Source organism: Aedes aegypti, chromosome 2 (genome assembly GCF_002204515.2).
Source record: "Aedes aegypti strain LVP_AGWG chromosome 2, AaegL5.0 Primary Assembly, whole genome shotgun sequence".
Classification (NCBI taxonomy): Eukaryota; Metazoa; Arthropoda; class Insecta; order Diptera; family Culicidae; genus Aedes; species Aedes aegypti.
In genome coordinates this window covers 178626923-178639209 of record NC_035108.1, presented here as the reverse complement: position 1 = coordinate 178639209, position 12287 = coordinate 178626923, and the positions used below count along the sequence as shown (strand labels likewise).

Here is a 12287-nt window from a genome sequence, read left to right as displayed (position 1 = left end):
TTAGAGTAATCTAGGATGAATTAAAAAAATCAGAGGAGGTTGTGTACAAGACACGACCGCATGACGTAAACTACGCCATAAATTAAAAAAATCCACATAGAAATCATTGTTGGGTTTCTTGAAAAAAATGACGAAACGATATTTATTAAAAACTCAGTAATAAACCTTTGCAGAAGAGCTCCTGTAGGATCTGTGTTAAATCTTCTAGAAGTAACAACTGAAGAAATCAAATCGAAAGAATTAGTGCAAAAACATCTGGACGAAATCTTGGGATAATCGGCAAGATTTTTTATTCAGGGTAATCTTTATGAATATTACTGCAAGTTTTTTTTAACTCTGAAATAAACCGTTTTGGACGCGTGCTGTAAGATTTTCTAGACCAAATTCTGAAGATATTTTTCGAAGAAAATACTAGAATTCTAGCATTCTTCGGGATCTGATAAAAATATCATTAAGAACTTGTGGAAAAGTCGCGTAATAGTCTCTGATGGTTTCTCTTGAGGCTAAAGTTTTGCACCAGAATTCACTGCAAGCAGATTCATTAATTACATAATTAAATCAATAGAGACTTGCATAATAGTGAGCAACTCTAGAAAATATACTCTTTTTTACCTTTTGTAAATTTTGCTCTCTTCATACAAAGTTTATTATTATTGCACAAAAGGCAAAAAATAAATTGAAAAAAATTGGAATGTTTCAAACTATGTTTCATAAGCTCATGTACGACACTCAACTGGAACTGATCTTGCCTTTACCAACATGGCAATCTTAAGTTCTGCTTCCTTCCTTGTCTAAACATGTTTTTTGCTGAATATATAACAATCGTTAAAAGGACTAAACATATCATTTAGCGTTTTGATAGCAGCGCAGCCAAAAATTTTCTGGTTGAGAAGATTTGGTGTCACAAAAACGACATATTCTACCATGTACTACTGCTTCAAAATAATTTCCCTGAGTGTAGCTGAAATTCCCTGAGAATTCCAGGTTTTTTTCCAGGTTGAAATAAATTCCCTGATAATTCCAGGTTTTCCAGGTTTTTCCAGGTAGTAGACACCCTGTATTAGGTAGTAAAGTACAGTTTACTCTAGTAAAGCATAAAAAAGATAAGCAGCTATTTTCAACGCTTGAATTACTTATTTCGTGCCGAAATCGTATTAAGTTTAAACATCATGATAATTGTATTGCTGAGTTGGTCTAATCGATAACATTGCAGACAATCAACTCGTTCGATGTTGTAGTCAGGGAATTCCACTAGAGATCAGGGAAAAATAATCAATAATTTTTCCCTGATCTCTAGTGAAATTCCCTGACGTTCCAGGTTTTTTTTCAGATAGTCGACACCCTGGATAATTTACCATATATCTTTTTTAAATCATTCTTAGTGAATGTATTTAGAAAGTGATGATAATGTTCATAGGACCTAAGTATTTGCAGGTGTATTGCTGAGTGAACTCAGCTAACCAAGATCAAGATGGTGTTTTTTATATTTCCGTCGTTCGAATATTGAAAGTTTATGTAATGTGTAGCCAATTTACATTTGGAGATCTCTCATTTATAAGATTTAATGACACCTGCTGATCCGAAATCCAGAGTATTTAGCCCCAAAACATTCCAAGACCGAACGAAAAATGCTCTTTGACGTAACTCACGCTTGATTACAAAAATTAGACAATTCAATGGATTTTTCAAGTATCCTTTGCAAAACACTGCTTTGTGAAGCTATCAAACCATGACTTTGCACCAAACATGTTGACACAAATTCTTTTTACACACTTTTTCCGACATATACCAATAACCTGTAGCATTAAACCTATTCTCTACTTGAAACCAGTAAAAAATTTCTTCGATTTGCATAACCTATTTTAACCATTCGACGACATTACGAAGCGCAGTTAACCACGTTTGTATAGCAACTTAAAATCTCATATTATTTTGAAAACACACGCAAGACATGACCTCGAATGCGACGAATATGTTATTTTTGCTTTACTATTACTTTGTATCTAACTCTTCTTTTGAACCAAATTATTACTCAAACAGCGAAAAGTGAAGTAAAATAAAAAAAAATATATAGATAATATTATCACCGAACAGTCGATCGGTGTTTACCTTTGTTATTATAACCACCCTTGTTGCCGGCGCCACTGCTATAACACACGAAACCAAACCATTGCGTTACACATTTTGCGAATTTTCATTTGTGGTCATTTGATTGTAGGTAGGGTCAGTTGTTGAAAGGATGAACGTTTGATACACACACACGAGTACATTTTTTTTTTCGTTTGAAAGTAGAAGTTGCAAATATTGGTGGGTTTTTAATGAGTGAATAAAGCTACTTCAGTAGATAATTGTGAGAAGGAAACTCTGTGTTGGTTGTTAGCGGGATTTATGGAAAAATTACGATTTCTATATAAGATATTTGTTGATTAGGAAATAGGAAAAGAACAATATTTGGAAAGGATAACATGGTTTGTATTGTTTAGGATAATGTCGTCTTAAAGCTCAAGAATTCATCATCCCATCATCTGCAATCATCAAAAATTAAAAACCAGTTTTTTCGTTCAAATTTAGAGAAATCCTCATGAATATCTATCATCATAGTACAGATGGGTTTGCTGCCCATAAACGCATGTCAGTCCCATGTTTGCTGCATTTACTATGCACATGAGACAATTATGCGTTTATGGGCAGTTTGGGTCATTTGGCATAAAGCCATTTGATTTGAGATTATTTGGCATAAATTACATTTGAAATAACAAATGACCCGCTGTCGTACAGATAGCAAGAGCAATGCAATTGTAGATTTTCATGAACATTGCTTCAATTTTGAGAAAAAATTGGTTTTGAAAATTTGTAAAACTATGATGGTTATTTTCATTTTAACCTTACAGTTTGCGATACTCTGAGAGAAGATTTCAAAGGCGTTCAAGCGATTAACCAGGACAGACATTATCCTAATGATCTTACCAACAGAGGTTTTTTATATTTATAATAAGTCAAATTAGGTAAAAGTATACTGGCAAACTATAAAAATGTAAATTACCTGACCCTAATAAGAGAATTTGGTTGAGTATATATAAATATATTGCCAGTTTACTGCTACACTTCCAAATTTAAGGAATTTAAAAACGGTTTCAATGATAGATTGAAAGGATACAGAGAATGTGATGGGCAACTACTGCAAATATGTGTGTGTGTGGGTGTGTTTGTGCATGATTTTGTGAACAAGGTCGTCTCTTTTTGAATGTCAGACAAGGAATGGGTTCCTCACCTGTAGCCACCGGATTGGTTACCACCTCGAGGTCCACCGTTTCCGTAGCCACCGCCACCACCTCCGCGGTTTCCTCCTCCATAGCCACCGTCGCGGTTTCCACCGCCGTAACCTCCGTCACGGCCACCGGATTTGTAATCATTTTGCGCACCGTAGCCGCCGCCTGCTGAGCTCTGGGATTGGTTGCCATAGCCGCCGACCGAGGGGGGAGGAGCATTATAGCCACCGGCACTTCCGCCGCCGCCACCACCCCCTCCCATCGGAGGAGGCTGGCTGAAATTGGCCGACGAAAGCGACGGCGGAGGAACCGAAAATTGCATCGGACCGCCGAAATCCTGCGGAGCACCGTAGCCGGAATATTCTGCACACCGGAAAATGGAATGAGAAAAAGGAGCAACGAATCAGGATTTTTGTTCGGGACTTATTTTTTCCAAGATGGAGGACAAGCTGCCGTGCGGCAGCCGCGGATGCGAAATTTTGCAAAGCCACAATTCACGAGGAAATAACACTTACGGTCAGCCATTCTTTACTGCTTTCGATCACACTCGATTAACTGCACAAAACGACGTTGGAATTGCTAATTTTCCAAGCAAACTGATGGGTTTTTAATACTTTTTGGCGATAGAAAAAACTAACACGCGTCTTCTCGCGGGTAGAGAAAAGCGCAGAATCTTTTAAAAGCGCAGAATCTTGTAATCTCCATTGACAGAAGCTAATTGAAAAAGTCAGTATTCATTGACGGATTGTTGAAAAGCAGTGAATTGAATTATCGTGAGATTAGACAGCACAATGCTGATAAAATTTAGCAAAATGCTGCAAATTTTAGTTTTGTTCTACTTTAATATTTTTGGTAGCTTTATAAATCAGTTAAATAACAAAATATTCATTCAAAGCAGTTTTATTTAGTTTTATTAAACAATAATTTAACAATAGAGCAGTTTTAAAAACTACCTGGATGTGGGGTGTAGTGTTTAAACAATACTAACCAACTCCCGTTTACCGTGCATTACGCTTTGAGTCTTAACCCCCACACTGACAGACGAGATGAACTCGCATTCACCCATCACAACAACCGAACAATCACCGTGAGAAGGCAACGCCATGCAACGTCCTCTTTCATCGTTGGACCATCGGACGATGCAGACGCATCCATCGGATACCTTTTACAGGAACACCCTGCTGTGTGCTTCGCTTCCGAGAGCATATATCGGAACTCCACATTGGCGATCCTACCAGGTTTTTGTTGTGCGGTAACAAAAATAAAATTGACGAACTTGCGGAAGCGAGAGCGAACTGGCCAGTGTCTGGTAAGTGCATAGAAAAGATTTCGGTTGAGACGGGTTGAGTAAAGTTGGTGACTGTAGCGCGTGAGGAAGATTCAAAATGGTTGTCGACGCTGTAGTGATTAGTAAATGTGAGCGCTGAAGCTGATTCATTTTTGACAATCGGAAAATCACAAACGTTGATGCAGCACTGCGGAAGTAGCATACGGAAAGAAAAATGGAACCATTTTGTGTTTTATTCGTTCCGGGTATTCTTTTACCATGCTGTCGGTGGAGTAGGGTAAACACATTGAAAATGAACCACTCGGTAATATAAAGTTGATTTTGATAAAAAAAAAATGTTCGAAGATTGCTAGTTGACAAGAAGATTTTTTTTTCATTGCTTTCAACGGCCGATAATATTCGCTTTGACATTATATTTTGACCACCATGAGAAAAAGGTGAAAAGCCAAAATGTAAACAAATCGGTCATTGCTATAAGTAGCCTGGCCATTACTTATTGTTCGTTTTTCAAGCGTGTTTCCATTCTTTATCTCTATGGAACTGCTGATTGTATTAACTTGTTACGAGCAATATGTTGTAAATGCATGCGATTCTTATTTCATTCGCAGACTGCCAACAAAACATCTCCGGGCGATTTCCATTCATTAGAATTTTGACCATTTTGACCTTGGCGGAATAAGCAACAATAGAATCCAATTTGAATGATTTCACGGTATAATACCAGTGTTCACTGTTCAATTGGTAGACGATGCGGACAACAACACATAAGGGATTGAATATAGTGTTTTCTTATGGGTTTCACGATGAAAATAACTTCTCCCGTTTTTCATGATAGGTGATTGCAGATTCTACCATTGACTGTGATTTGAGCGATTTAAAACATTAGTGACATGTGAATGAAATTAATAAATGTTTAGTATTTTTCAAATCTTGATCAAGGTTTGTAGGAAAAACATTTCAAAATGTGTGAAATGTTATGAAAACGTACAACACGGCATGCCAATCGGAAATGTACTGTACACACTTTACAATTGAGTATCTTATAGAAATATTGAAATACGGCCACTCAAGACCAATGTTGCAAAATTTCAACACCACTTTGTGATGTTCTTCTTCTTTCATTGTCCACGTTTTTTTTCTGATTGTGCCGTGTGCTGTTTAGAGCGGGAGAGAGATAAACAAGAGCACTCACTCACACGTGGTGGGCTGATGCTAATGTTTGAAAGTTCTAAATTTCCTCAGTTTTCAGTCTGTGAATGATAGAAATTACTACGGTTTAATATACCGTTTTGATTCATATTGTGTCCGTATGGCCTCAGTAAAGTAAAGCATAGAGCATATGAAATGAATAATTCTGTATGATTCCTCAGCTTTATCAAACTTCGGAAAGCCTTAATCTTCAAATGGTGGGTAAAGGTTACGAATCCGCAACTTGGACAATTTCAAATAAATCGAAATGTGGCCTTTCCATAATTCTAATTGCGAACGCTTTGAGTACTGAGATTGAAACATGTCAGCCCTTCTCATGTCACGATATTGCCTGCTGTTCGGGACGATCACGCATAGCATTTTCGATATGCTTCGAAGTAGGAAAGATTTGCGTGTTGATCGGGACGACTACACTTGAGAAAGTATGGCATATCGTTCGGGATGACCATGCGTAGAGCGTATTCTGAATATAAAAAAAATCGCGTGTTGATCGGGACGACAACGATATAAAATTTAGCATGATGTTCGGGACGACCATGCATAGAGTGGACTCTGCTTCAAAACGAAAAGGTTTAGTGTGTTGATCGGGACGACCACGTATGAAATGAAATTGCATGTTGTTCGGGACGACCATGTGCAGGATGGTTTCTGAAGCAGAGAATTTGTATGTTGATCGGGACGACCACGTTTGTGATGTTATGGCATGTTGTTCGGGACGACCATGCGCATAATGGTTTCTGAACCAGGGAATTTTCGAGTTAATCGGGACGATCACGTTTGAGATATGGCATGTTGTTCTGGACGACCATGGATAGAACGAAATCTGTATAAAAAAAAATCATGTGTTGATCGGGACGACCAAGATGATTTTTTTTGCGTTGCGTGATGTTCGGGATGATCATGCGCAGAATGGATTCTACTTCAAACGAAGGACCGACAGCATATTGTGCGGTACAGAAGGCAAGTAAAGGAACATAAATGAGAGGAATGTAAGTCAAACACTTCTTTATCATTTTATTTGACAATTGAGCAAATGCATAGCAACGTCGGTGATATAGTGGTGAGCGTGCTTACCTCGCACCCCAGTCAGTCGGGTATCAATTTTCGTCTACACCGTCGGGATTTTCTGAGACAAACTCTCACGTCTTTCTACGCAAGGCAGGTATGGCCGGTGGTTCTGGTCCATGCGTTGATGGGTTCGATATGTACGGTCCCAGGTGTATGAAGAGGCTCCTTGGGCGTACGTGTTTAGGTTTACTACCAGAAATATGCGGACATAGAACTACAACTGATGATAAAGGGTGTATTTAAGTGAAGTTATGATTAGGATTTTTTGTTAATGGGATAGGTGTTCGACTCGAGAACAGACCAGCAGGATAGACCGAAAAAAACATGAGCTAAACATGATTTTTTGCAGTATCTACCATTCCATTAACGACGAATTAAGGGCATAACTTATATGATCTTCACTTTTCCGCCTACGAAGTTGTATAACAGCCTGATACAGGGAAATGACAATAGGTTTCTTTTTAATTTTCTTTTCCACTTAGTTGTCTTTTGTGTGATCATCAATGAAAATTAAAAAGGAGAGAGAGAAAAGAGTAGGGTGCCGAATCCTATTGTTGGCACTTTTGATTCACTTCGGCAGTGGATTTCTTTTTCAAAGCTACCAATTTTACCTTTTTATTGCCAATTTTCACATAATTCGGTCGAGAAAAAAACCATGCCAAAGTGAATCATGGAAGTGCCCAAGTAGCTCTGCACCCTATATTGTAAAAATCATTCCTGACAACACTGTTTGGCGTACCAATCAGAGATTGATCGTTTTGGCTCAAAACTTTGAAACGTATTGTCTAGTCTATGTCTCAGGTAGCAGTGATAGCGTCTGAATCACTTTACTGGGTGGATTTGCACAAAGGGTTTTGTTTCTGGATTGCAGCAGGCATTTTTTTTAGTAGAAGTGGGATGTGGGGTGTAGTGTTTACACAATACTAACCAACTCCCGTTTACCGTGCATTACGCTTTGAGTCTTAACCCCCACACTGACAGACGAGATGAACTCGCATTCACCCATCACAACAACCGAACAATCACCGTGAGAAGGCAACGCCATGCAACGTCCTCTTTCATCGTTGGACCATCGGACGATGCAGACGCATCCATCGGATACCTTTTACAGGAACACCCTGCTGTGTGCTTCGCTTCCGAGAGCATATATCGGAACTCCACACTGGAGATTATTTAACCACCTTCTGAATAGCTCCATTGAATAAGCTATAGAAGTTTTCCAGAGATGGATTATATTTCAATTTGACGACGAAATATGCCTGGATCAAAATAGAAAATGCTCGTGGTACATCGGTGTAGGATCTGGAGTTTGTACATTACTGAGCGTGCTTCAGTAAGGTTAACATAAGCAAGTTATTACCTATGATTATCTCAGCATGCAGTTCAAAATCATGCAGGTTTGGTGGTGCTTGTAAAACAAGAGTCAGTTGAGTGAATATTGTTGTGGAGTGATGATGTTGTGCGCAGCAGCGGAAAAATTATTCGGCTGATGGCGGAGTCAGCCGAATGTATTTCTACGTGGCGGATACTACAATCGGTACAACTTGGAACACACGTATACCTCGTACTGCCATGGCTCTGATGGTCAGAACTGGAAGTTTGATCCTTGAATAACTGGACTCGAATTGTTCGATATCATCTTCCGGCTGAAAAAGAAGAATAAAAGTTACAGTCATCTTTCCCTTACTAGATACTTCGTATCTCGTTATCGAGATAGAGAACCATAGTAAATAGTTATTTATGCAACAAGTTGCAAAATGATGATATTTTCAGCACGAGTTGTACATTACAACGAGTGCTGAAAAAATCTAGTTTTGCAACGAGTTGCATACAACTTTTTTTGTTATTTCGAAAAATGCCGTGCTGGATGAACTGATAGAGCACAAACAAACATTTCAAGAGAACCCACATGGGCATAGAGCCATGCGTGAAACTACGCTTCAGTATTTCTCAATCATGTAGGCTGTGATATAGTAATACCCATGAATGTCACAAATTTTCTCGCTCATACAGTTCAGGAAAGAATAGGTGAGACAGCACATACAGTAGCTGACTTCAAATGCTGGACGATTCGATCCCACATCAGAACCGCCAGCCTGTGTCGGAACCAGATCGCACAACGAGTGAAGTAACTCGCCGCGTAAACCAAATGGAAAGTCGCTTCACTCCAGTCAAGTATTGTCACCTCGCTATACGACACCGACTATTCTCAGCTCACACCCGTCGTAGAATAAACCCAAGAATCAGATGCTTATTCTGTTCGGAATGTATGGCGAGGTGTCGATTCGCTCCCATTTGATTAGTTGCCTCACGTCACCCTAGGTGAGAACGACTCGTCCCGACTCACATGCCGCGCAAAATAATCACAAATGACATGAAGACTCCGGTTGACGCCTATAAAAACAATGCTGAAAAGTGCTACTTTTCAGCAGCGAAAGAGTGCTGAAAAGTAGCACTTTTCAGCACTGTTTGTTTCAGTAGAAAAGTAGGCCGTTATGTTGATCAACTTCTCAATGAAAAGTTAATTGATTTGCAACGGAATTGCAAAAAGTTGGTTTTCATGGCTGCCTCGATGGTCCCTTGGATCGCAGTTGCACTGATTTTGTGTTCTGTAACTCGATACCTCCCTAACTCGATGGTCCCTTCATTATAGAGTTATGGAGAGTTGACTGTAGTTAGAGTTATCGCCACGCATTCCAAATAAAAAATTACAATATAGTAATCCACTCAACTTCTTCCATTAATAATTGACAGTAGTAGAAACGCTTCAGAATGCCCTTCATTGTGTTGAACTAGGGTAGGTGTACCAATTATGGATGCAATATGTCAACTGGATGGATAAAAATCAAGTTTTAACCGCCTTTCTAGAACGTAAGCATGACTTGTTGGTGTTAATTACTAGTTTGAAGCCTTGCGAAACAGTTGAAATAAACAGTTTTAGTACTAAATTTACTTTTAGCTTCAAAAAATTGGTTTTAAAAAACGTTGTCTTTGTACCAATTATGGCAAAAGTGTTCCTAGCATTCGACATAAAAGTGTACCAATTATGGACTACCGAATAATTGCACGAAATGAATTCAAATGCCATCCCGAGCGAATGATTATGCAACGCTAATATGTAATAAAGTAATTTCACATAAAATTTTCAAAAAAAAATGTGTTAAATAGATGTTAAATCAATTTATTTGAATGGGTCCATGTGAGCAAATTATTTTTTGAAAATGAGTCTAAATGTAGTGAAAATGCAAATTATTATACAAAACAGCATTAATGAACTCATTTTACCTTTCCAGTGCCTGATTTTAACGAAAAAGTAGGGAAAATTCAAGAATCGAGTGTCGCTGAAAACCCCTCTCTACCATGAAATTAGCATCTTCCGCTTGTGAAAGTTTTCGAACGTGTGATTGAAAAATCTTAGTAATTGACTACAAAACATGAAGATAATGCCTTACCGAACCGTCCCGTCGTGGAAGTCACCCGTAAAATAGCTTTACTTCTTTTATTTCACTGATCAAAAAATGTAAACAAACTGCCTCCAGAGTATAGCCATAATTGGGCTCTCATACACTCTTTGTACCAGTTATCGACATAGTGGAAATAACACGATTTCCAACTTAAAACAGTAGATTTGATTGCTCATCAGCTAAATCTATTCATTTGTTTTCACTAGGCAATATACGTTTATCGGCTGAAGCAGTTTTTCCGGATGAAAACATAAATTTCGTAACGGATGTTCTTTAACAAACTGCTAAGAAGGTGACATATGTGTGAGGCAAAATTTTCAAATGTTCATTTCTCGAAGCCTATTGCACGAATGATCTCATCAAGGTTTAGTTACCATCAAATACAAATAGGTTTATCATTCCTGTGAATATTAGCCTTTATATTCTAGTGAAACAATAAGAAAAATCTCTTTTTGTTCCCACTATTGCCATAATTGGTGCTATAGCCATAATTGGTACTTCTACCCTAGGTGTGAAGAAAACGAATCAATGAGAAGAACTTCTTCTTCTTCTTCTTTCTGGCATTACGTCCCCACTGGGACAAAGCCTGCTTCTCAGCTTAGTGTTCTTATGAGCACTTCCACAGTTATTAACTGAGAGCTTATTGTGCCAATGACCATTTTTGCATGCGTATATCGTGTGGCAGGTACGAAGATACTCTATGCCCTGGGAAGTCGAGGAAATTTACAACCCGAAAAGATTCTCGACCGGTGGGATTTGAACCCACGACCCTCAGCTTGGTCTTGCTGAATAGCTGCGCGTTTACCGCTATCTGGGCCCCATGGTGGGGCAAGTGGATCATTTGGCGCAAATTTTCAAGTCCCTCATGCTCAATAGATAACAATCAGAAAAATCAAAATAATTGACGATTTGAAGTATAATAGTCCCTCATTTGTCATACACAGAAAAAAGTTTAAATTACATTATTAACGTTAGCTGTACATAACAATGAAGTTGACCATTGATTTTTTCTGTATCCACTTACCCCACGGTACCATATTGAAACTATCGCCGAGAGCCAACTTGTTCACTGTCATAGCTTGTATTACCTGCAAAAAATATGTTATATTTGTCCTAAAAAAGCTTATCGAAGGACCTAAAAACTTTAATCAACTCTGGGGGCAAAACGCCCACTCCTATTTCATAACACCAAAACAGCCGTTTGAATTCAAATTCTACCAAACGTAATGCCACGTTGAAGTTACGCACAAATTGGAACCTTACAAATGTACATTTTTCGCATCAACATGTATACTATTATTGAACAATAGCATCTGAACAAACGCCCGGATGTATGCAACCTATAAACAAGCATGATTGTGTGCGTACATTAACGCAAACGCTAACGCCGGACTGATGCGGAGCATTTTACCCGTATTGTAATGTTTACATATGCAGTTAAGCAAGCATTTTTTTAAAATTAATTTATAAACCCCAGAAAAGCTAAAATGGATAGCTGTTTCTACTATTTGAAGGAAAACATGTTTGTTTATCCTACCATAATTAAAAAAGAGCATAAAATAATGTTTTTCACATCTAAAATCGTTGTTTTCCTTAACGTGGGCAAACTACCCCCAGTCCCCCTACAGGCAACAACCTTTCGAACATTCAGTTTATTTTACTGGCCGCCGAGCGACGACACTATTGTTTGTATTCCACCCACTGATCGCGTTACGCTAGATTCGCAAATTTCTCGAACTTTCAGCACAAGCGCATGTAAGAATGGTAGTCGGAGAACTGTCAAAACGTATGAAAAATAATGAAAAATTACTTGCAATTATGAAACTAGATCAAAAAAGTAGTGATTATAAATCAAGTGCAAAGTGAATACATAAATTTTTGTGTTTAGTTCATCTTCCGTGGTGCTTTCTTTGCTTCAGGATTTCGTTTTTACTGCCTACAACTGAAAAAGAGCCGTTTTGAACATCGCCCTATTGGCCCAAATAAATG

At 38.3% G+C, this 12287-nt stretch overlaps 1 protein-coding gene across 2 annotated transcripts; it reads right to left on the bottom strand.

Moving 5' to 3' along the window:
* Nucleotides 1-341: 341 nt before the first annotated feature.
* On the bottom strand, nt 342-3942 carry LOC110676230 (glycine-rich cell wall structural protein 1.8-like). 2 transcript variants are annotated; one of them, XM_021843275.1, is made up of 3 exons: nt 3785-3942; nt 3272-3632; nt 342-2147 (listed from the first exon to the last, which is right to left on the bottom strand). In XM_021843275.1, the coding sequence occupies exons 1-3, from the start codon at nt 3792-3794 to the stop codon at nt 2084-2086; spliced, it is 435 nt and encodes a 144-aa protein (XP_021698967.1). In that variant the 5' UTR covers nt 3795-3942; the 3' UTR covers nt 342-2083. The 2 variants fall into 2 exon arrangements, with proteins under 2 accessions (XP_021698967.1, XP_021698968.1); XM_021843276.1 differs by having other exon boundaries at nt 342-2144.
* Between the last annotated feature and the right edge of the window lie 8345 nt (nt 3943-12287).

Excerpts from the sequence above, each read along its gene's own strand:
- LOC110676230 (XM_021843275.1), bottom strand. Across the intron at positions 2,148-3,271 it reads AACCAATCCGGTGGCTACAG|CAGTGGCGCCGGCAACAAGG; the intron begins GTGAGGAACCCA and ends CGTGTGTTATAG.